General features: G+C 33.9%; 1 protein-coding gene and 1 long non-coding RNA gene across 4 annotated transcripts in view; both read right to left on the bottom strand.

Moving 5' to 3' along the window:
- The window catches only part of LOC126734717 (rootletin), a 439794-nt gene that overhangs the window by 7241 nt on the left and 405520 nt on the right, over positions 1–27033 (bottom strand). For all 3 annotated transcript variants that reach the window (XM_050438438.1, XM_050438437.1, XM_050438439.1), the window contains exons 30-31: positions 19863–20038; positions 5927–6110 (exon numbers count right to left, since the gene is read on the bottom strand). In XM_050438438.1, the coding sequence (XP_050294395.1) occupies positions 5927–6110; positions 19863–20038 (360 nt within the window). The remainder of the gene's footprint in view (positions 1–5926; positions 6111–19862; positions 20039–27033) is intronic.
- Positions 4189–5402, bottom strand: LOC126734728 (uncharacterized). Its single transcript, XR_007660158.1, has 2 exons — positions 5307–5402; positions 4189–5248 (listed from the first exon to the last, which is right to left on the bottom strand). It is a non-coding gene; the product is annotated as an uncharacterized LOC126734728 (long non-coding RNA).

Raw genomic sequence — 27033 nt, 5'->3', positions numbered from 1 at the left:
AGGAGGAAAAGGAAGAAGACATCCGACCCTGAAACGGTACCCAGGAAGACGCCAGCCATTACCCAGCCTCAGCCGGCCAAGCAACCCTCCAAAGCCCAGACTCTCTCCACTTCAAGGGCTGGGTTCAGGAACACTCCTCCAGACCCGAGCCCGTTCCGCCACCACCTAAGGCCAAAATACCCCCGATTATCATCTGGGAGAAGCAGAGATACGAGGAGGTAACTGCTGCCCTAAATGCCAAGGAGTGAACCACGGCCACGTCGTCAACACGCACGATGGCGTCAAAATCAGCCCACAGTCAATCGAAGACTACAGGAAAGCTCAGGACCATCTAGAAAAAACAAAGTGCCATTCCACTTCTTCTCCCTGCCTGAGGGAGGAGATTGTACATCGTCCTTTGAGGACCGCTCGAGCACTGGCCAGCCGAGACCATCCTGGAGGACCTAAAGAAGCTGGGATTCCACCCCCATACAGCAGCCCGGTATTACAACAGAAATAGACAACCAACGCCGCTAGTCCTGGTCCAGTTCCCGAGGGACGAGAAATCGATCTTCTCAATCACGGAGCTGAGAGGCATGAAGATCAGGGTGGAAGCCTAGCGAAACAAGTTCAGAAGAATCCAGTGCCACAGGTGCCCGCTATCTGGACATGCCCAGGCTAGGTGCACGGCGGTACACAAATGCGTGAAGTGTGGCCAACTTCACGTAACTGCCGAGTGCACAAAACCCCGAGACCCGTCAGCCACATGCGCCAACTGTGAAGGGCCGCACACTGCGAACTACCTGGATATGTATAATGGATATGTATATCTTAACCTGAATATGTATATGTTACGGGTAAAGTTAGAATAATGGTTAAACTTAGGTTTACCCGGATAAACTGCACAATACCCAGAAAACATGGGTAAAGTCTGAAATAATATTGAAATTACACATATTTCGGATTTTACCCGGGTAAACCGCGCTTCTATCCGCTTTTGCGTGGGTAAAGTTGGATGTAGGAATTATTATTGCATCATCTTTCACCACATTCAGTTCAGTTCTAAAATGGCAACCGAAGAGAGTGGACGTGCGCGTTTAGCACAGCGTTTTTATGAAGTTTTTAACGAGTTGGTGTCTACGAAAAGTACAAATAGTTTTTATTTTAATAATGAACAATACCAAGAAATGTTAGAATCAGTCAAGTTGGCAAAAAACTCTAAGACTACGCTACAATATCGGCGGTTAAAGAGGTTTGACATATGTTCTGTTAGAGGCGTTGAAAAGCTTATTGCTCGAGTATCGTCAGGTGAATCTAGCATTAAATATTACGTTACAAACGACGAAATGTTTGACATTTTGCATGATGCACATTTAGCTATAGGACATGGCGGTAAGCACCGTATGGAAAGCGAATGTAAAAAAAAGTACAAGAATATAACTCGAGATGTTATTAAGTTATATCTGTGCTTGTGTGAAGGGTGCCAGAAGAAACTGAAATCTACCAAAAAAGGACTTGTGGTTAAACCAATGGTTTTTTCGGAGATGAACAGCCGTTGTCAAGTGGATCTAATTGACATGCAATCCCATCCGGATAGAGAATACAAATTTATTATGGTGTATCAGGACCACTTAACTAAGTTTGTTCAAATACGTCCATTAACGTCAAAAAAGGGCTGAGGAAGTAGCTAAGAGCCTGGTAGACATATTTTGTAATTTCGGCGCCCCATCTATACTACAATCGGACAACGGCCGGGAGTTCGCCAACGCATGTCATTGAAGAGTTATGTACGATGTGGAGTGGCCTTAAAATAGTCCATGGGAAACTACGTCACAGTCAGTCACAAGGCAGCGTGGAAAGAGCAAATCAAGATATACAGAACATGCTTATGACGTGGATGGACGATGAAAACTGCATGCGATGGTCAGAAGGTCTAAGATTTGTTCAGTTAATGAAAAATAGGGCATACCATGATGGGATAAAACAAGCTCCTTATGCCGCCATGTTTGGGCATGATATTAAAGTCGGCCTATCCACATCAGCTTTTCCAAAAGAAGCTATTGAAAATCTACGAACCGAAGAAGAGCTCGAGAAAGTGGTAAGGGAATTTGGTTTAGGTGAACAGCCTCAACAAGAAATAAATATAAACCAGTCTATGGATAGTGACCCAGAACCAGATAATTTGCAAGAAGATATTACTGAAGGTGGCAATACGGAAAATGGCAACAATAATTATACAGAAACTTGAGAAAATCAGAGCAAGTGTGTAGAGTGAGACAATTTAAATAAATCAGGGAATATAAGGTGTGAACTTTGCTTGTACCAAAGGAATATACAGTCAAACAGACTGGACGCAAAAAGAAATTTAGAAAATCAAGCAAAGAAGATGAAAGCTTCATCTAATTCAAAGTTTCCCCCATGTTCTGTTGGAGATCCAGTGAGAGTAAAAATTCCAGACGTTGATCGAGGAAGGGGTGACTTTAGAAACGTTCTCATGACAGTTATCGAGAAAACTGACGACGATTCGTATAAGCTAGCGAACAAGAGAGGAACTATCGAAGAAATGTTTTCCAGGAACCAATTTTCTGTGTGCAGTGAGAAGCTTATTGAGATGGAAAAGAAACCGGAAAAGAAAAATTTAAGACAACTTGCAAACGAACAGTCACTTTTAGGAGGTCAAGGTTATAAACGATGCAACTGTAAAACTAAATGCATGACCAATAAATGTAAATGTAAAGCTATTGGAAATCTTTGTAACTCGAAATGTCACAGCAGCTTGTCTTGTTTGAACAAATAGATTATATTATCTTTTACTTTGTTAGGATACAGTTTTAGTGTAACCTTTGATTTGTAAAATCTGTTTTTTTTATTAAATTAATTTCTCCAAACATTTATGGCGTTATTTTTTAACATTAACCACGCCAAGGCGGATAGAACGCGGTTTACCCGGGTAAAGCCCGAAACGTGTACAATTTTATTAATATTTTGGAATTTACCCATGTTTTCTGGGTATTGCGCAGTTTATCCGGGTAAACCTAAGTTTAACCGTTATTCTATCTTTACCCGTAACATATTTATTAAATAAATGTCAGTTTCAAAGTAAAAAATTCCCGCTTGGTCAATCCTTTCGATCCGAGCCATAAACTTCGATGCACTCTGATGCGACCCAGTAATAAAAAGATAAAAACCAATAAACTAGCAATCAGAAGATCGGCAAGAGCCTCGATGCTAGTCCGGAGAGAAGTCAGTGCAGAGATGAAGTTATTAAATTTTGTACTCTCGGTTTCTACAGCACACGTAGTCTTTCATTCTTTCGTTTACGCATCCAGAAGTCATCTCTAAATGTTTGAGTAGTATAGTACTTATGGTCGTGTATATAACAGTATAACCATAATTAAATTATTTCGACTAGCCAATCAAAATATAATACAATAGTACAGGGTGTCCTATTTTGGGTACTTTTGAGGGATATCTCCGCTCAACTCTCTATCTCTATTTTTAGAGATAAAGAGTTGCGGTTTTCGCGACACTATGCTACTTTTTCGTAAGACTAAATGTGCCGTGAACAAAATTTTCATAGCCCTTTTACTTTTTAAGATACAGGGCATTTTTGCATTGATGCCCCTAATGCAAAATTTTGCATTTTGGGATCCTCCTCGTATCTCCGTTATCTTGTAAAGCTTTATGGTTTTTGTAAAAGTAAAAACTTATTCTTATAGATTTTTTTTTCCGTAGAATCCACTGGTGTAGATATTGTTTTTTTTGATTAATAGTTTTTGAATTATAACCCAAACTTATGTTTTTTTAAACGGAACACCCTGTATATTTATAGTTCATAAAGTTGGCATTTTCTTATCTTTTCAAAAATATATAACAGTATGGACTTTCAAAAATACGCAAATAAATAACATTTTTCTAAATTAAATGCATTTAATAGTAAATAGTAACCAATAATAAATAAATGTAAGCGGATTAATGTAAACCACCAGCAAACCAGTAAACCACCACCAGATCCGAGACCAGGGCCACGTTTCTTGCAAGCTCAGCAAAGCAGAGTTTGCGTCGAGGGGAACACGGGGGCCTGGTACGGCGGGATTTGAGAGTTGTCAGGTTGGCTAATGAATTGCGGGTGTTTTTGGGAACTTTGTTTTATTTAGGGTTAAAGTAGCACTTCCGTTTACATAAATAAAAAGTTAATAACGACGAATGGGGAATAGCATCATTTTTATTTATTTTGTAATAAAAGAACATAAAAAACAAATATATAAATCTAATAAACACTATAAGAAAACAACCATATAACAAAACAACAATGTAACAAAACAAAATTTTTACAAGAGATGTTCAAAATGACCACTCTCTTATCTGATACAAAATTGGCACATCTTTGTAACGCTTTGAATAGCATTCAAAATAATAATTTGTTTCCTTCTCAGATATTGAAATGCTAAATGAATTGCGTCTTGAAGTTCTATTAGATTGTAGTATTGTCTTCTATACACTTGATTTTGTATATATCCCCATAAAAAATTCTAAAATCGAGAGATCGGGGGACCGTGGAGGTTCGTTGCTACCTATCCATCTTTGAGGAGATATTTTTAAGAAATGCCCTTAATAGCCGAAAGCCATGACTTCAGGCACCATGTTGTTGTAAATGGACATCGTTATATTGGGCTAGAGGGATATTTTCCTGAAGTTCTGGAATAACTTCCTCAAGTATGTCTAGGTACCTACATGCTCGAAAACTCCCTGTAAAAATTCGGTATACTATTTATTTTCCCAAAATAAAACACTCCAACTCCGATGCGTCCTTGTTGTGCCCTTTCAAATATTAAATGTCTATTTTCTAATGCCAGTTTAGAGTATTATGTCGGTTAAAAATGCTCGCACTTGAAAAAAAGTATTCAATGGTAGATAACGAGTCTGCCAAATAAGTTTTTTGCATCAATTCGCTGCAAATACTATTGGCAAAATAGAATCCGGCATTCGGCATCGCCACGATGTAAATCTTGAACTATGTTAAATTTGTATAAATAATACTTATATTTTTTTATGTTGTGCGTCAGTTTTTAGCATTCCAATGTCTTTTTCGATTTTTCTACATGAGCTCGAGGGTGTTGCGCGGTTCTATATACCCTAAAACATCTATTTCTTTTTCTTCCCTATTTTTTTTTTATTATATGCTTTAGGACGCACTGGCACAAAAGATCCGTGCTCAAGTAAATTGTCCTTTAAACGAGCAAATATACCAAAAACGGTTGGCTTCTCGCTGGATATATTATAACATTAGAAATTTGTAGGTAGTAATAAAAAGGCTTCTAAGTTACCTATGGAAATAGCGTTCCGAAGCTTGTATAAACATATCATATTTTTCATAATTTTCAAATGCTGCTATTTTTTTGGCAAAATTCACAAATAACAAAAATAAATGGGTTTTGGAGCATAAACTCAATCAAAAACAGAGAAATGTCAATCAAAACCAGATAAGATAGTTGACATTTATTTATTTATTTGTCATTTTTTTGTTTCTTGTTATAAACAGCCATGGCCTCTCCATTAAATTATGCATTTTATCATTTAAATTTAGAAAATTGTTATTTATTTGCGTGTTTTGGAAAATAAGTCCATACTGGGTTCTACGGAAAAAAAATCTATAGGAATGAGTTTTTACTTTTACAAAAACTTTAAAGATAACGGAAATACGAGGGGGGTCCCAAAATGCAAGATTTTCAAAAATGCCCTGTATCTTAAAAACTAAAAGGGCTATGAAAACTTCGTTGCCGGCATCTTTAGTTTTACGAAAACGTAGTAGAAGAGTGTCACGAAAACCAAAACTCTCTATCTCTAAAAATAACGGAGATATCCCGCAAAAGTACCCAAAGTGGGACATCTTGTAAAGTTTTCAAATAGAATAAAAAATTAGTCAGAATATAGTGTGATTTCTTACCTAACTTTCTAGCCTCGTGCTCCAAAAGCAGCGCGTCAATGGCTGGGTCCTGTGAAACAGTGCGCAACGAATCGCCCAATGCTTGGCGAAGCTGCTGCATTTCTCTTCCTGCTTTTGTACTGCGTAGTACATACTGCTGTCTTCGTTTAATTTCCTCATTTAGTTGTTCTCGCAACAATTTAATCTGAAAAATAAGTATTGTTCGAGTTAGTAGTGGAATGTATTTCATTTGGTAGGCAGCATATCTGCTGGATGTGATATTGGCATTTCGAACAACTTTTAGTACAACTTTGGGTTAAGATTTTATGAACTATGTGTGTCATATAAAAAATATCAAATTAGGGCTCCAGGATTTTAAAGTAGGATGCAGTAGAAAAACCAGTGCTGTATAATGAAGACTTCCTTCCTTGTTGTGACTATTTTTCCAGTCTGGGACAGATTCTTAGGTGTATTCCCGGAGTATCACCGATGACTTCCTGTAGACCTTTTTTTTAGGGAATATAGAATTTTGACTATCCCGTATATATTTGAAGTTTGTCAATATGTTTTTAAAAATTTTAATTCCTTCACTGTTAATAGTAGTTTTTAGAATTACCCAACTCATTCAAATGACTTCGTAAAAATGACTTGTCCATGCCTCATAGCAGGCTACTGATTTCTAAAAAAATTGTATTAAGAATAGGTGCAAAACTATACAACAAATTACCGAATGATAAAAAGATTAGCAAAGCCGTTTCGATATTTAAAACAAAGTTAAAGGACTTCCTAGCCAATAAATGTTTTTATGATGTAAATAGCTATGTAGCCGATGAGGCGGTTAAGTATTATAACTCTTTTAACAATGTAATGTCATTTTACTTTTGACTATTTTAACTTTTTTTGTAATTATATAGTATAGGTGGATATTTTTAAATTTTAGTTATCTAGGTAGTTAGCAATATTTTTTTTAGGCCGAGATTATAACATGTAAAACTGTGACGAAATCCATACACTTTGTGTCTATTTTTTTTGTAATTAAAGTTTTGATTTAGATTTTTTTTATTGCCCTAACGGATTTTTGAATGCGCCGGTGCTTGAGCAATTTAAGATCCAACGATTATGCAAAAAAAATCTTTTTGCTTAGTAGAAAGGGTACGGTCTATAGACCATTTTAAGACAAAAAAATATTTGGATGAACCATATTTTACCTTAAAAAACCAAAAAAACTTCTTACTAAATAACTTCACCAATTTTTGAATTGGTATGTAAAAATTCTCCAATATGTCAATTTTGCACGAGGATATGCGGCAGTGTTGCAATACTGTACAAAAGTCCATAAAGTTTAGGTAAAAGTCGGCAGTTATTAACAAAGTTAATGGAAGGAATAAATTTAGGTTTTTACTTGGAATTTCTTGGAAAACTTACAAGTTGTAAGTAAATTTCCTATTGTTCAATGTTTATATTTTAGCATGTAACTATATAATATATATATATATATATATATATATATATATATATATATATATATATTTTTTTAAATTAATTGGTAAGCCTCCCTCATTTGATAATAATATATAAAATTTAAGAGTGTAAGGGCTGGTAAGTGTTTAACCCAACTCAAGCGATCCCATCCAACCCAACCCAACCAATCCCATGCTGTCGCATTCACCTACGGCTCATGAGACAATAATTAAAATATAAGATGGTGACACAAATTATTATAAAGTCCTTGTATAAAAAAATCGACATGGAAATAAAACTGTAAACAAAGTAAACGAACTGACCTTTATGTAATAAGTTAATATATAAGGAATGAAAGCTAAGAAAATAACTTCACAATCCGGCAACGCTGTAGTGATTCGTTTGATTCTCCTGAATAGTTTGTATGTCAAATGTCAATAATTTGACAGTTATTTATAAACGTCAACGTTCCTAAATTAAAGGAGCCAAGGAGGCAATTTGGTAAACAACTTTAAAAAGTTGTGTTTTTTTTTAATCGTTATATTTTTTTATTTACTATACGAATAAAGTAAAAATATTTTCATCAGTCCGCGATAATACTCTAGTATACTTTTAATATTTCTGTCTATAAGTAAATAGAAGCATAGGAAAATCGTGCTCCATATACAACATAAATTTTCGTTTTTTTTGTTAATAAATGGCTCATCCAATTTTTTTTGTCTTAATTTAATGGATTTAAGGTAAGCTTTTTAAACATACCAAAAAAAATCTAAAAATCGTTGTGTCTTAAATTGCTCAATCACTGAATGCACCTTGTGTGCAAGCTTATGCCTATTATCTAGAGCGGAAAAATGCAATGAAGCATGGCCGAACAAATCTTAAACATTAACTGTATAATTGACTATAAGAGATTGGACCTTTATCCCTCTTAAGAATGTTTTTTTTGGTTTTTGAATATTGCTAAACTTTCGTATGCATCTAATCGTTAGCGAGACACGTGTCGAGAGTAAAAATTAAGAGTTTTGGTTAGTGGTAAAACTGTATTTTCTCAGGGCCCTTGACTCTGATAATCTAGTACTTGCTGTATTTTTGAACTTTAAGAAAGCGTTTGAAACCGTGAGTAATTTTAATTACGAAATTAGAACAGTTAGGCCTTGTACATAATGTATTGAAGTGTTTTCAGTCTTACTTAAGTGGTAGAGTTTAGCGTGTCATGTACAAAAATAGTTCATCTGACTGTGTTAACGTAAAGCATGGTGTGCCGCAGGGAATGGTCTTGGGTTCCTTACTATTTTTATTGTATATCAACGATATGGTGGAGATAGTGTGGGGGTGTAATATGGTGTTGTTTACAGACAATACAATGTTGCATGTGGTGAGTAAAGACATTCGTCAACTGCAACAGGTTATGAACGTTGAACTCAATAACTTATTCATCTGGGTTTGTAGTAATATGCTCCCTGATTATATTTGTAATAAGTGTACTTACATAAGTAGATTTTTTGGAGATATGCATAACTATAATACTAGAAATCGTATAGACTTCATACTGGTTGACAGATATAACACAATTAAAACAACGTAATTTACCTGAATTTAGACAGAACTTGGGTGGTAATTCATATTTTAATTTTTACAAAAGATTTTTGAATTTATCTGATGTTTAATTTTCAGCCCATGAAGAAAATATTTTAAGTCATAACTTAAAATTTAATTTTTCGCATAAAGTTGATTTAAAAATTAGAGAAACGCTAGCCGTCGAGGCTGAAAATATCCTACAAACTACAGATATTACCAACAAAAATATCCTTAGAGCAAATATTATTTCTCTCTTAAATTCTAAATTAGACAAAAACAAAACTTTTAATTATAATGGTAAGCACTTAAGATCCTTAAAAACTAAAATTGAACAACATAACTTGATTGTCACTAAGGCCGATAAAGGATCCTGCTTAGTCGTTATGAAACGCACAGATTATGTGAATAGGGTTGTGGATTTTCTTGATACCGATGAGTTTCAACCTTTGACTAGGGATCCCATAACTTCATTTTTTACAAAAATGAAAGGTGTTCTCGATAGATCTTTATTAACCTTGGAGTTTTTTAATATTAGAAAGGAGGCTCTTTATCCTATGAACCCTAGAACTCCTCTCCTTTACGGGCTACCTAAAGTTCATAAAGGACAGCCAATTAGACCGGTGGTATCTTTTGTGGATTCTCCTTGCTATAAACTTTCTTCATGGTTGAATGGGGTTTTGAGAGAGGTAACAGGCTTCCGAACTTGTTTTTCCACTAAGAATTGCGTCGAATTTGCTAATTTTTTAAAAGGCATATATATACCAGACAATGCAATGGTAATTTCCTTAGATGTGAAAAATCTTTTTCCTAGTGTACCACCCACTGACTACATTGAACTAATGGAATCTTTACTAGCAAATTTTAATCTACCCAGGATGATTTCTTCAGACTTAATTTGCCTACTAAAAACTGTTTTAGATCAAAACTTTTTTAAATTCAATGGCAAAATGTATACACAGAAGGGCTTAGCCATGGGATCATGCCTTTCCCCTTTTTTAAGTGAAGTTTTTATGAACAACTTGGAGTGCAAAATTATGAACAGTTCTTTCGCCGATCATATAATAGCGTATAAACGATATGTGGACGACATTTGTATTGTTTGGGGAGGCAATGACGATGAATTGTCCACCTTCTTAAATTTTACAAACAGTCTACATAGTAGAATTTCATTTACCTTAGAAAAGGAGCACAACGAAAGTTTGCCTTTCTTAGACCTCTTGTTAACTAGGAATAATAATAAAATCGAATTCGGTATATACAGGAAACCATCCACAACTGACAACATCATACAATTCACTTCTAACTCACCACATACCCACAAGTTTGCTTCATTTAACTCTTTGTTATATAGGATGTTCACCCTTCCTCTATGCAAGGAATCTTTTTATAAAGAATTTAACATAATAAAGCAGATTGCAGTCAATAATGGTTTTCCACTTTCTACCATAAATAAACTTTTTTTCGCATACATGAATAAATATAAATTCTCCTACCACATCTTACACTCCAATTCTTTAAATCCTAACAAATTCAGATCTTTAACATTTTTTGGTTCAATATCTCTCCAACTTGCAAAACTATTTAAAAATAATCTTAATCTTTCAATAGCTTTTAAAACTGCAAACACTTTGAAAAAGCACTTGATAAACACAAAGGATAAAATGCAGCAAACTTTAAAATCTGGGGTGTATTCTTTGAATTGTGGTGAGTGTTCTGCTGTGTATGTTGGTCAGTCTGGTAGAAGAATTTCCACTAGGGTGAAAGAACATATAAGTCTTTTCAACAATTGTAAGGACACCGATATTAAAGAAACAAAGTCAGCCTTTGCAAATCATCTTTTATCGACTGGTCATAACTTTTCGGTGTCGGATGATGTAACTATATTACATGAGTGTGGAAAAGGTAAAAAACTAGATCTCCTCGAAAAGCTGGAGATTACAAGAGCTAAGAGAAGCCCAATATTAAATTGTGTCAATGATATCTTTAATTTCGAACCTAATCTCATTTTCAATAATCTCCAATAAAAAATGTTAATCTTGTCTCATATAACGTAATTACTCGCATTCTACATCATTACCCCGGTTTGGCGACAAGGTATATGCTTCGGACTTCAGATCCAATGGTCTCTGGTTCGATCCCTGTGTTTTTTGAAAAATTTTTTTTTGTATATTTTTTTCATTTCATAATTGTACTTGTTTTCATTTTTTATAAAATAATATGTAAAAAATTTACTGGATGTGATATTTGGCGTTTTGCAATTCATATTTTAGTCAATAACGATACACGCGATGGTGTAAACTTATTTTATTTTATTTTTATTTATCTTAGTTTGAGTCAGTGTGCAGTTTTTTGTATTTAGATAGGTATGTCTTTTCTGTTAATTAGCGTTCCGTATTATTTAATTTTGTTAATTTTACTTTTTCGCCGCATTAGGGCATCATCAGACATGCCCTAATGCGGCGAAACGCGTAACCTTTAAATAGACGTTTGATTTATGAGACTTGGACTTTGAGTTTACTTTCTCCCCCCCATTTGTTCATATACTTAAGTCTCTTTGAGAATAATGGATGATTATTTTGAATTAGATATAACACAACCCAAATGCATAATTCAGTTCTATACAAAGACTTAATTCTATTTAACAACTTGCCTGTTAACATAAAAAATTGTATCACTGTATAAAGAGGTCTCTTCAGAGAATTTACCATAAATAAGTAATAGTGTGTTATGTGTATGTAACGTTATTTTAAATATGTAGTTTTTTAAGTTTTATTATAGTGTGCATTGTTTCTGCTCCAATAGTACCTTGGTTGTGGGTTTATCAGTTAACTGGGTATTTCTGAGACAACCGGGATACAGGTTACAGCTTTTTGGAACTTCCGAATCGTTTCTAAGTATTTCAGGGAGAGATTGGCCTGGTCGGCAAGGTCAACCAAGCTCCAAATCTGTGTCGTCGACTGTTTGCAACTGACTCGATCAACTTGAGTCGACATTATTTTTAATATTATAAGGCAGGTAACATCAATTAACTGTGCTTTTAATAAGTGAGGCAAGGAACTATTGTTTCGATTAAGTCTAGTGTTAATTTATAATGTAACATGTCAATAACTTATAAATCCATTCCCTTGAGTGTGCATAGATGGCATTGAGTACTGAGCTATTTAACAATGGTTTTAGGCAACCTTCTACGAATAGTGTTTAAGGTGTTTACTTCTATTGTTAAGATAACTATGGATTTTGTTATTTAGATAAGATTTAATTTATCATTTATATTAACAGGTTGATTGCCGTAATGCTGAATAAAACTCAGTCCCTCCGGCCAAATATTTTTTTTCTTTCAAAAGTTAATTGTGGTGTTCTAAAACACTCATGAATATTTTGTTTTACAAAAATAAAATGTAATTAGAAACTTTTTGGTAATTTTTTTATGAGACTCTTCGTATGGTCACGCGGCCTCAACACATAAAACTTAAATCAATGGCCGTGTGCAACAAATGTTGCGTCTCACTTCCACCTGCCCGAGCCTGTCATTTCGTGAAGCAGAGTCGTACGTATTAGGCATCCTTTTTCCTCCGAATGCACAAGTTCGGAATAAAACTTTATAAGCTGTGCATCGAAAAGCGATATACTTACAGTATGTTGATTTATTGTGAGCAAGATCGGGTAGAGGGCCAATCTTCATCACAAAAAGTAGTACCCCCTCTTGCAAATGACTTACTTGATAAAGGACGTATTATTTTTACAGATAATTATTATACAAGTGTGGTTTTAGCAGATGCTCTACTTGCCAAGAACACTCACTCAGTTGGCACTCTTCGATCAAATTGAAAAATGCATCCTAAGCAAATTGTTAACAAAAAGCTCAGGAAAGGAGAAACCTAGGCAGCTAAAAGCACCTCAGGTTTAATTGTCGAAAAGTGGAAGGACCAAAGAGATGCGCTTACCTTATCCACAGAACACACTGATGAGTTAGTAACCATGATAAAGAATTTCGAAAACCTGCTGGGATTGTTGACTACAACAAACATAAAGCCTACATTGATCTTTCGGATCAAATAAAGTCTTTTACCACTTCATTACGCAGAGGGGTGAAGTGGTACCGTAAGCTTGCTATTGAGCTTCTTATTGGCAGTGCTTTGGTAAATGCACATATTTTGCATCAAGAAGTAGTGAATGAAAAACTGTCCATTACAAAGTTCAAGCAGGAGATCGTAAACAGTCTCTTAGATCTTGATATTGAGCAACCCAGGCAAAATGTTGCTTTGGAAGAGCGTCAACCTTAAAACATTGAAAGCCTTTTAACTTTTTAAGGCGTCAACATTCCTTGGAAGATGTTAGTAGCAGACGTCGATGCGCTATTTGTTATCAAAAGCTTCAAAGAGAATCTGGACGCCTTTTTCAGGTACATAACTGTACCAAATAATTTTTAAATGTTTGAATTTGGATGTATTTCATTTATTTTTTATCTTTCTTGCTTTTATCCTGTATTTTAATCAATAAAAATGTTTATTTTCTATATATTTTGATTTTATGAATGACTTATTTTTGAAACCATTAAGATCCACTTTCGAGTCAAATTCAATGCAAATTCAAAAACCAATACTAGTGTCAGCGCCGCGCTCTTTCCGTTCCATATAATTTATATAGGACTGAGACGCTGATCAAGGCTCACACGGCTATAGTACACAATTACCTCTGAGACAAGGGTGACTCTAAATTACAATCGTCGGCTAAACTTGTTTTATTCGATTTGATTTAGGTTTCTTGGTATATATTTGTTATTTTCCCTAATATTTGACAGATGGAAACGTCAATTGTCTTTTCTATTGATAAACAGTAAACACTAAGAATTTTCATTTATTTTGTTAATTTTTTTCGCCTTCGTGTTTTTTTATTTAAATATATGTCTATATTATTTCTTTAAAATAAAAAAATGTCGTTTAAATCTACCACTATCCATTGGAAAATAATAATTCAATTCATGAAAAATCACAAAAACTTGTTGTGTTCATCCACTTTTGGATTTAATATGGCAACATGGGTGCAATCAATAGGACCTATAACACAAGGGAAATTGGATCTCTCTATGAATGTTAATTTATTAATTTCTCCCATCTCTTATGTTTGAAAAATTAATCGGTCAGCAAGGTGATTGTCAATAATTTTAGTAATTTTATGGATTCAACGACTTGCAGTAGTTTCGCTAATTCCAAATTTAAAATCTTGTCCAATGCTTCTTTGGTAATAATCTGTGGCATAAAATCTTGACACTAAAACTGCCCATTCAATGATAACTCTACTTCCTCTGCCTCTATTATTAACAGAAGGTTGGGGAAAATAGGGTCGAATTAAATCTATTAGTTGTTGTGTTTAAGAAAGCTTCTTGATAAACTAATGAAAACTTGGTATGACTTTTGGTAAACAATAAATGAAACAAATATGTTTAAAAAAGGATGCTGTCACATGCACGTATTAAAAAAGGAAGAAGCTATATCGTCTGGTGTATACGATATACCCAAGCGTGTCGTCGACAAATCGTTAAAAAATAGGCAATCCGCAAGACACTCACGACTGAAAATTTTATTTAGAATCAGTCATATCGAGTAATCGTGTCGAATCGTGATTTTAGAATCCCAGCCCTTATTATGGTAACCTTATCGACCGGTATGACATTGACGGCTTACGGGCAGGTAGTCAGATCAGACCACGAACTTAATAAATATGTCTGGACTGCAGCGTCGAATTTTTCTCCGTCTCCATGGTGAATCTGAATCTTGGCACCATGTTGTTCAGGTGGTGTAAGAAGTTTTCTTCCCCTTTATCCCAGATGATAAATGTATCATCAACGTATCGCAGCCACATCTTTGGCTTTTGTCGTGAGGTGCTGATTGCCTGTTCCTCAAACCATTCCATATACAGTGCTTTTCTTTGAAGTCCCCCCCCATTTATTTTTTGAACGGGTCAAAAAAAATTTTTGAAACTTGGCATAAGTAAATTGGTCTATAGATACTATTTTTCACTGTAAACTAGGTAGTTGTAAATTCCAAGATGGCGGCTGGGCGACATCTTGAGAAAAAATTTTAAATAGAAAGGGGGGTCGTGTGGTACCTCATTTTAAAGGTCTCAATGAGTACTTTATAACCCTGAAATATTAGACCCATATCTTAACTCGTTTCAAAATGGCGGCCTAATAAAAAAGTATTTTTTTTTATTTTAACGTTTTACATTTTTATGATTTTTGAATAGGTAAAAATCAGTGTACGAAAATAAATGCGTCACTATTTGACATAAAAATTTTGACATAAAAACGACAGTTCTAAATGTCAAAATAACACATAAGCGCCATCTTGAATAAATGCATTAAATAGAAATCTTGTGTTACCTCATTTAAAAGGTTTTATTGAGTACTTTTAATATTTATTACATGGGCTCGGTGGACTCCGTTTTGACCTGTCTAAAAGTAACAGCCAAAAAAATACATTGTTGCGATTTTATTAACGTTTTTAATAGAATACAATGAAATACTAATTTACAATTAGCAAATAAACAATTTATCAAAAGAAAAACAATATTTAATTTAAAAGATGCTGGAAATGATTTCCTTGTACCTCTTGACACATAAATAACCTATCTGAAAATTCACGTCGAACATTTTCAAATACATCTGCCTCAATATTTTGACAAATGTTAGTGATTCTTTGTCGTAGCTCAAAAATTGAGGCAGGTTCTGTTTCGTATACCTTTTGCTTTAGGTATCCCCACAAAAAAAAGTCTAGCGGCGTTAAATCTGGTGACCGAGCTGGCCATTCAATAGGACCCCGACGACCTATCCAACGACCAAAATAATTATCATTTAAATAATTTCTCACATTCCTGGCAAAATGCGGAGGAGCACCATCTTGTTGAAATGTAATTTCCATGTCAAATTCATGTACATTAGCCTCAACAATTTCTGTTATGAGAGGATCGATAGCATTTTCCAGCATATTTAAGTACAATTCACCTGTTAAATTTTCTTCTAAAAACAGCGGCCCTACGATATGATTCCCTAATATTCCTGCCCATACATTGATTTTTTGCGGATACTGAGATCGGGTTTCACGAAAAATGTGTGGATTCGTATCACTCCAATATCGACAATTTTGTCTGTGGACATTACCATTTAAAAAAAAAGTACATTCGTCGCTAAAACAAATGTTGCGCACGTACGTAGGTTGCCTTTCTACTCTCTCTGCCATAATTTCACAGAATTGCACTCTTCGTTCAGGATCATCTTCAGTCAGTTGATGGACCATTTGGATCTTGTATGGGCGAAACTTATTTTTTTTTTAAACTCTCCATGCCGTCGAAGTTGAAACTTCACAGATATCAGCAACAGTTGGAGTAGAATGTTGGGGATTTTGCTTTTCTTCTGAAATAGACATATGGCCTGGGCGTTTTTTATCCTGGACAGTACCAGTAGTTGTAAATTTATTTACAAGTTCCCTTAAATATTTACGGCAAATAGGACGGAAAACGTTCGTTGAAAACCCTTTCAGTCTCATGAAAATTACGCGTTGCTCCATAAATAAAAATTGCTTCTACTTTTTCCTCCAATGGACGAGAATTAACCATTTTGAAAAAAACAATAAATTCAAACTACCAAACACACTAAACAATATCTAACAATGACCGATACAAGAGTAATTTACCGGTTAAGGAAAAATATCTTAAATTTTTTTTTCGAGTTTTTTTAATAGCTATTTGGTTTTTGGAATGTCTAAATAATGTTCAATAACCTTTAACGTGAAATGTGACATACGAGGGCGGTTCAGTAAGTCTTTAGAAACCAAAAAGTTAATCTTTAAATCCAAAATTCAAAAATTATAAATTATTTGTATATTATTATTAAAAATGTTAATAAAATCGCAACAGTGTATTTTTTTGGCTGTTACTTTTAGACAGGTCAAAACGGAGTCCACCGAGCCCATGTAATAAATATTAAAAGTACTCAATAAAACCTTTTAAATGAGGTAACACAAGATTTCTATTTAATGTATTTATTCAAGATGGCGCTTATGTGTTATTTTGACATTTAGAACTGTCGTTTTTATGTCAAAATAAAATAGTGACGCATTTATTTTCGTACACTGATTTTTACCTATTCAAAAATCATAAAAATGTAAAACGTTAAAATAAAAAAAAATACTTTTTTATTAGGCCGCCATTTTGAAACGAGTTAAGATATGGGTCTAATATTTCAGGGTTATAAAGTACTCATTGAGACCTTTAAAATGAGGTAAGCCATCTTGGAATTTACAACTACCTAGTTTACAGTGAAAAATAGTATCTATAGACCAATTTACTTATGCCAAGTTTCAAAATTTTTTTTTGACCCGTTCAAAAAATAAATGGGGGGGGGGACTTCAAAGAAAAGCACTGTATATGTTGGCTACCACCGGAGACAGCAATGATCCCATAGGCAGACCCTCATCCTGAGCGTAAAACCTATCTTTCACTTGAAAATAGGAATTACGTAGGCAGACCTCCAAAAGTTCCATCACTCCTCCGAACGGAAGCTTGGTTCGAGACGGAAGTGACGTGTCGTTGCTCAGTTTATCCTGGATAATCTTCAGGATAATGAATTTGACGTTTGACCTGTGACTATAGCGGATTGCCTAGTTTTTGGCGATTTATAAACGACGCTTGCATATGCTTCCTCCTTATTTAATACGTGGATAATGTATCACCATCCTTATTTAAACGTATTTAGTTTACTGTTTCTCAAAACCGAATCATTGTGAATTGTCAGCCTGTGTTGTTTATGATAGATAAACTGAGTTGTTTATTTTTACTATATAAACCCTTGCTAATTAAAAACCCTCATAAAATCATCTATATTTTGATTTTTATAGATGGTTTTACCTATTAATGTAAAAATACTGTGCATAGAAGGAAAGTAAAAGTCGTAATAGTAAAAATAGAAAGAAAATAAGTGTTTTTAACTAAATTTGTTGAGTAAATACAAGTAAACATTTAAATGAAGATGATAATTTTTATGGTATTAGGATCGATAAGACTTAAGTTTAAGTTTAGATTAATAAGATTATTAGAATTATAAAACAAATATTCTAAAGTGCATGCATCTATCCCAAGTTAATTGAAACTTTGTCATTTTAGGGGAGGATTACTTACTTTCATAAATTTTAACGAAATTCTTAAAGAAGTACAAGAAAAATTACAGATCTAACGCAAATATCTTAAATTCCTAACTAAATGTAACTTTCTATTTTGTATTTGTAAACATAGCCTCTCAAAAACAAAACTTTGTCGTCGTTTGTTTCCCTACGATTCGTTTTGTTTCCCTACGATTGGCACAACTGAAATTTGTCAGAGTGACCAACATCGAAAGGACACAATCACACAAAATGGCGGCCTCCTAGTAGTGGTCATTTACTTTTCATTGAATTGGCAGTCCAGGTATATTTATAAGTTCGTGGATCAGACGGAATTACTGTAATTTTAATAAGTTTTGGTTTCACAACAATGTAGATTCGCCGGACTTTAGTTAGATATCTCTTTGGTTTTGATAATTTGTGCCATTTAAGAAAAAGACAGTAATTTGATTATTTGGTCATCAGGCTTAGGTGGGCCAAAACTTAATTTTTTTTACATTAAATTTGTTTTATTATTTATTTATATTTGTCATTTTTTGAGTTCCGGTGAATCGACATGTGTCTTTGTTAAAGTCTTTGTCGACTTTGTTAAAGAGACTACGTCTAGCTTTCTTTCTGATCTGAACAGCCGAACGTTCAAGCCATATTTTGTGCCGGCCCATATTTTTGAGCTTCTTTTTAATTAAGAAGGGGTCATCCACAGGCAAATTCATCGGCTGCTATCTATTCTGTAATACTAGTATATATTCTGCAGTAGCTATATACTCAAGCAATATCTATTCTACTATATATTCATGCTATCCTAGGATACCAAGTAGGTTCCAGACCACCAGGAAACGAAGGTACCAAATAAATTGAAATATCTCTTTATTGTTAAGCAAACTTATTTATCCCACTGTCCCTACACACGGGGGTATGTTGGTAGGTCAGTGGATTTATCTTGTAAATCGTGTGTAGCGTCCAATTTACTACCTTTTTAGACCCACACCCTACCAGCCCAATCTTGGTATATAGGGAGCCAACCGTAAACCCCCCAAGCCAACCCGTACAAGCTAGCCAGAGGGCATCAGCGAAGCTGAGTATTTATATGGTGTAACCAAAGGTTACATCATATTGGTCTACCTCTGACATGATATTTCTGGGACCGGGATGCTGTTTCTGGATTACCGAGACCATCCATGGACGAACCGAAGTGTCCTGATAAGGTTATGGCCAACTTTTACTTTGGTTTTTTATTTTTTTGGTTGGGCACGGACTACAGCACTCTAGGTATTTTGAAGCAGGAGTCATCAGATTAATGTGAGCCAGCTTCCTGCTCTTCTATTTGGAGCTACTTTATAGTTAAAATTTTTGTTGCATATATTCTTTTTTTCATTTTGGAATCTTCTTTGTATCCCTCCGCAACGGTGGTAGATTTCCACCCGCACAATCTCTTGGTATTTGTAATTTCTTTTCCACAATCAGCTATAAATATCGCATAAAAGCCCCTGAGACTATGACCACTGAAGATTAGGACGCTTTAGGTAGGCTGCCACTTCAAGAGACATTTTGCAAAGTGAATTGATTCCCACACATTTAGTAGTGCAAATGCCATATTTAAATTGTAGAAAAATCCGGCGAGTAGGTGTTTTTGAAAAAATTCAATTAAATGTATTTTTTTCTAACAAGCATACAATATCTAGCATTGTTCACTTCTTCTGATATCACAAATCAAACCAATCATTCAACCAAATCAAACTAATAGATATTTTCTATAATCTTACCTGGCTTTCAAGCCGAGACACTTGCTGTCTATGGCTCTGCTCCCGAGCCTCCAAAAGTCTTTCTGCTTGCAGTTGGGCAGCTCTGTATCTTTCGAGTTCAGCTCTATCGAATTTGGCATCTAAATTTGGTCTTAGAGTTCGGAGTCGAGCTAATTCCGCCTCTTTATCAGCTAAATCTAGAATTTTAAGTAAAGATTTCATAATATACTACTGGCCTTTAAGTCATAGTTTTAGCGAGTAAGATGTTGTAAGAACCTTTAAGATATTTTATTTTAGCGATCTAGTTCAGCGAGCTTAGCAGTGACATTTAGGACATCGAACACAGCAAAAGTAGTTGTAGGCAGAGCGGACTTTAATAATAATAATAAATGTATTTTATTTACAGATGTAGTTAACAATAATAACATTCTATAATTAAGTACCCGAGAAGCAGGGCGCAGTCTAGCTAAGACAGCTACCCTACTCAAGGGTAATAAACTTAAGCTATAATATATATATATATATATATATATATATATATATATATATATATATAGGGTGACAATTTCAAGAGTAGCCATGGCTTATAATTTTTAAACCGTAAAAGATATAAAAAAATGCTTAAAACCGTTTCTATAGTAACAAGGGGGAACCAAAATGATGAATTTTTTAGGGATATACTATCATCCCAGAGCCACCCCCTTAAAAATTTTAAATTGGAAGGGTAGTCGAGTGATACCTTGTTTGAAAGGTCTATTAATTCCCTATATTTTGCCGTCTTACTCATTAAAATCAATGCAACCATTTCCGAGATATGTATGTCCTTTTAAATGTTAGTCAATTCATTTTACTATCAGAATAAAAATATTTATTCTGATACTAAAATGAATTGTTAAAAGCCAAAACAAAACTCCAATAAATAGTACACTTATACTGAAATTATTGAATTGTCGGAATGGTATTTGGCGATGTAAAAAAAAGGAAAATTTTCGATGCCTGCCATTCTCGAAATATTTGTTGTTTTTTGTTTATTTAAATTTTGCCTTAAAATGTTCAATTTTTCGTTTGGTTAGTAATATCGTGGTTCTTTTTGTGATTTAAAGTTCTCTCACTGCTCTAGTTTTATTTTTACAATGGTTTATACGATCGCCGAAAGAGTTGAAATGATATTTATTTATGGTTCTCAAAATCGCTGTTTTCGTAGAAGTGCCACAATATTTAATGAGAGGCACCCAGACAAGCAGGTTGGGCATTATTACATCCAGAAGTTGGTAAGAAAATTTGAAGAAACTGGGTTTGTAGGTGATATAAAGAAAAATCAGCCAAGAATACTGGATGAAGCAACTCAGATTGAGGTTCTTGGGCATTTTGCTATGGATCCTGGTATGTCGACTCGTCAAGCAGCAGCTGCCACAGGAGTGTCTCGTGAATCAGTACGAAAGATATTAAAAATTAATAAATTCCATCCTTACAAGCTACAGATTGTTCACGAACTTGGTGATGACGATCCAGACAGGCGGATCGAATTTTGTGAATTAATGACCCAAAAAATAATAAATGAGCCACGTTTTATAAAAAACATTTGTTTCAGTGACGAGTGCACTTTTTATTTAAATGGTAACGTTAATAAGCAAAACTGCCGTTTCTGGAGTGATGAGAATCCCCATATTTTTAGGGAAGGGCACACCCAATATCCCCAAAAAATAAATGTGTGGGCCGGAATTCTAGGGAATAATATAATTGGGCCATTGTTTATTGATGATAATCTAAATGGAGAAATTTATGCTGAAATGTTAGAAACAACTGTTGAGCCTTTAGTTGGAATTGGAAAACCAAAGGGATGAAAATGGAGATCTTGTTCTTGATGAAAATTTATTGCATTTTCAACAAGATGGGGCCCCACCACATTATGTATTGCCTGTTAGAGAGTGGCCAGATAATCATTATCCAGACCAATGGATTGGTAGAAGAGGACCTATTGAGTGGCCGCCAAGATCGCCAGATCTCACCCCTCTCGATTTTTTTCTTTGGGGTCACCTAAAATCGGTCGTTTTCAAAACGCAGCCTGCCACCATTGAGGAGCTAAAACAAAGAATTACACAAGAGTGCCGATTATTAACAACTGAAGTTTTTAGAAATGTTCGTCAAGAGTTTGAAAACAGATTATACTTTTGCTTGCAAAATAATGGATGCCACTTTGAGCATTTAATAAAATAATTAAAGTTCAATGCAGATTTTTATTGTTTTAAAAATAGAATAAACGCAATATTGCAGAGTGTTTTCCTAGTTCTTAACCATTTGTACTAATGTTCAAATGTTAAATATTTTATGACATTTTCAAAATATGTTAATTTTATAAGAAATTAAAAAACACTTAAATAACCTTTAATAAAATATTAAAATTGGCATAACTCTAAAATAAATGCATTGATTATTATAAGTAGGGTCGCATAATATAGGGAATTAATAGACCTTTCAAACAAGGTATCACTCGACTACCCTTCCAATTTAAAATTTTTAAGGGGGTGGCTCTGGGGGTTAGGGGGATGATAGTATATCCCTAAAAAATTCATCATTTTGGTTCCCCCTTGTTACTATAGAAACGGTTTTAAGCATTTTTTTATATCTTTTACGGTTTAAAAATTATAAGCCATGGCTACTCTTGAAATTGTCACCCTGTATATATATATATATATATATATATATATATATATATAAAATAGCTAAATATAAAATTTAAAAAATGGCCAAAAATAAAATAAATAATTAAAGGCCGAAATTACGGGTTGAAGGTTAAATGTAAAAGATATTTCTTAAACTTTGATTTAAATGACTTCTGATCTAAAGTTGACAATTCAGTTGTTAGGTTATTGTAGAGTTTAATAGCATTGTATGTAAAAGAACGTTGAAACATTGCAGTCAAATGACGAGGAGGTGTCATCCTCTCAGGAAATCGGATCACTCTTGTGTGAATGTTTGAACGAGGAAAAAAATGTATTCCGTAAAGTGGAGGGAAGGGAGGGGCTTAATACAACTTTAAATAAAAAAGTACCTAAGTGTAACTCTCTGCGCCTGTCCATCCTCAACCAGTTAAGCTCTTTAAATGTGTGTGAAATGTGATCTTATTTTCGTAATCCAAATATTAGCCGTGAGCAAGTATTTTGAACATTCTGAATACGATTTTTATCTGGAATGTCTAAGCAAGGACCATATATAAAATCACAGTAGTTGAAGTTGGACAGGTCTCACAAAACATTTTCCTCAAATGAAAACTAAGAACCTGACGACTATTATATAAAATTTTCAACAATAAAAATGACTTCTGAATTAACAATTTAACATATTCGCGAGACCCAAGCTCAGTATCCAAGACAATGCCTAAATTTTTTGCGCGATCCATCTTGGGAAGAGAAACATCAATAAATAAGATATTTAAATTATTTTTAAGAAAATCTTTATTAGGTCCAAAAATCATAACATTTGATTTAAGAGGGTTAAGTTTTAGATTATGGCAAGAAGTAGCCTGGTTAAGTAAATTCAGGTCCTGGTTTATTAAAGAAGATACATGCAAATAATCCTGACGATTGAAGTGAAGATAAACCTGGGTATCATCGGCAAAAGCTCTCAGTTTCCAGTACTTTAATGATTATGCATAATAATGGTCCCAGGATTGTCCCTTGAGGTACGCCTGAAAAAAATCTAGCTTCTTTGGAAAAAAAATTATTAGAAAATATTTTTTGAAATCTGTTATAAATATATGATTTAATCAACAACACCGAACCATCCAAAAGCCCATAAAATTTCAGTTTCGGTGGTTGATCGTGTCAAAAGCTTTCGAAAAGTCTAACAGAATCAAAGCAGTAGACAACTTTTTATCGATTGACGTTATTATGTCATCAGTAACTCAAATTAGGGCAACATCAGTACTAAAATCCTCTCTAAAGCCACAATGAGTCTCCGGGATAATTTTATTCACACCGCAGTACTTAATCAACTAATTGTACAGAACCCTTTCGAAAACCTTTGACAAAGCCGGTAATATACTAATTATTCTTAGATCACCATAGTTGGATTTTTTACTTTGGGAAGTGGCTTACCTATTGATAATTTCCACTGATTAGGAAAATAATTTTGTTCTATACAACAATTGACTATGTGTGCAATGTAAACATCCAAGAAGGGACTGCAATATTTAAGTAATTTGGCACTAATTCCATCTACCCCCGAAGCATTTGTTTTTGTACCATTTAGTATTTTATTAATTTGAGTAACACTAGGTAAATTAAAATTAAGCTGAGTATTGTCGTTGAAAATATTTTGATTGTAAAAATTAATTTTAGAAGAACAGGCTGACGTATTCTACAAAAATTCACAGAAAAATGAGTTTATATCGTTAGGATTAAGTAAATTATCCGGAATATTCAAATCATTATGTGAACAAACATTAAAAGATTTAAGAGTCCTCCAGGTAGTGATGTAAAAAAACACGTTTTTTTTTAATTAAAAAAAACCGTTAAAAAAAAAACCAATTAAAAACGCGTTTTTTTTGTTTTTTATTGTTTTTTATTAGCTTCCGTTAGTAATATGCAGAGGATTAATATTTTGAAATTGTTTATGGTTAAAAACGCCCATTCCAATATTATTTTGACAAAATATTAAAAAACTAGCAGTTTTACGTAGTTTTTAGCAAAAATTTAAAAATAAAACTTTTACTGCCTTACCAAAAGGGATGTCAATAAAATAAATAATAAAGGTTAAAACCGATTATTTTTTAACTCCGATTATAACCGGTTATTTTTTCACTTTGTTTATAACCGGGTATACGGTTATAGACCCGAGATATCACTATTTCCATTATAATCCATTCAAATCCGACCAATTAAAAAAAAATTGCTAAAAAAAATCGCATTCGCCTCTGTCTGAACGTAACCTTTGGCCATTTCCACCAAACAGATTTTAAGTTTACTTAAAAGTTAAGTATCGAATGCAATGTAAATTTTCTATCTTTAAGCTCGGCTTAGCTTAAGTCACACTTAACTTAAGTATACAATGTGCCTGATGGAAATGGCCATTAATCCACAACAAAAAAGAGCAGAAGAGAAAAAAAAAATCACCATATATATTACCAAGTAAACCATAGAGAAAATAATATTTTTTTAAGAACCGGATATTTGCAATAACCGGTGTTTTATGTCAGTTATAACCGGATAGTTTTATTTCATAATAAAATAACCGGTTACTAAAAAACCGGTGTTTCACCAAAAAATGACATCCCTACTTACTAATTTTTTTTTATTTAACGTTAGCATCATTGCCTTGCCTTCGGGAAATCACCGAAATTTCGCTCGTCATTCGTCGTTCGTCTTCGTTGAAAATTAAAAACCGGGGGAATTACCGATCTGCTTTTGCAGGTGTTCTGGTTTTATTTTGTGATTTACCAGTCTTACTGCAAAACTGTTTGCGTTTCGTGCTTATTTAAGTAAGTCTGATTTAGTAAATAGGTTTACAATCAAAAGCATTTTTCCTGCGTCTTATGTTATTTAATTATTTAATACCTGCTGTATATTGACAAACATTAAATATTTACAATGTCTTCGAGTTCTTCGCGTGATTCCCGGGGAAGGAAAAATTGTAAAGTGTATTCCCTCTTTAAAACGATAAAAACTCAGAGCAAAACTCCTCAAGTAGAGTGCATGTTTTGTGCTCTTCAATTGTCTAAAAATGGGACACGTATGGTAGGGCACATTAAAAAGTGCCAAAAATGCCCAGAAGAAATTAAATTAAAATATGGACTGACTGACGGAAAGCACCAAAAAATTGGACCATTACAAACAATACAAGAAAAAATCGAGGCAAAAGGTATGTATTAGTTACTTAGTTAGTATTAAAACTCTGAAAACTCAAGAAAGAATATAAATTATAATAAAGAAAATATACAGGGTGTCCCGAATTGCATTGAAATAGGCTCACCAACAACAGAGCCTCAAAAATCGTATATATAGCGCATAACCTAAAATTAATGAGTCAACTTGAGGAATCATCCAGTTCAGAGCCTACTGCTGGCTCTAGCTTAACAATCAATCCTGCAGTAGTTTCTGAACCAGAAGCAATGATCATATCCAGTTCTGAGGCAGAAATGGATTCAGAAATAAATAATGAAGAGGGTGAACCTTCAGAGCTTGAAGATATGGATAGCGAATCCAGTGATGATTCATTTAAAGGCTTTGAATAAAAATAAATGTTTTTAATTAATAATAGGTTGTTTTTTTAAATAAATTATTTAAGAAACAAAGAAACTAAATAAGACTAACTTTGATATATAAATATTTGATATTATACCTACCTTTTATAATATTTTTGGCAATAAGTAAACAGTTCCGACATAAAAACCCAGATTTAAAAAAAAAAACAATTAAAACAAAAAAAACCGAAGGCTTCGTTTTTTTTACAATAAAAAACGTTTTTTTTTTTTTAAAAAAACCGTTCTGTTTTTTTTTGGTTACATGACTACCTCCATATAAGGTACCTGCGGCAAATAAAGCCCGGCGGTCAACAAGGCCCACAGACCATATCTTTAATATTTAAAACTATAACCCAAATCTGACAACGTCGAATTACTCCCCTCCTTAGATATACTACATATTACTATAACGAACAGGAATAGTAATATGTGGTATATCTATAGGAAGCAGCACGCAGGAAGTTCTCGCGTGTTTTTTAACACATTTCTTTTCTTCTTTTCATTTTTCGTTTCCCAGCGGGAACGGTGTTAAATTGTCTACGGAGTTGATGTGTCGCGATTGTCCGTTTTATAATTCTCGTGTGCCACATTTTCGTAATTTTTTTTGACTTAACGAACTTTTTGGTTCTACTGTTTGAGTTTCTTACATTCTCTGTTTCACAGAGCATCTTTTGATGTAAAAATCTAGTCAAAAAGGTAAATAAGTTTTTAATTATTTAGATTTTAAATAAAAATTGCCAATTCGGAAATAAAGGCCCACCGAATAAATTGTAGGTCTTATTAAACGACAAGGTTTCTATCTTTAATTTCTCTCCAGAAGGATACCTAAAATGCCAGGAGAAAGAACAAAACGTGCAATATGGACGTCAGAGCAACTTCAGTCTGCCATAAATTGTGGCGTTAACTTTACAGTGTTACTATTTTGCCAAGAGTTTGCAGACGGTAGCTCAG

This window comes from Anthonomus grandis, chromosome 3 (assembly GCF_022605725.1).
Source record: "Anthonomus grandis grandis chromosome 3, icAntGran1.3, whole genome shotgun sequence".
Taxonomy (NCBI): domain Eukaryota; kingdom Metazoa; phylum Arthropoda; class Insecta; order Coleoptera; family Curculionidae; genus Anthonomus; species Anthonomus grandis.
This window is presented reverse-complemented; position numbering and strand designations above follow the sequence as displayed.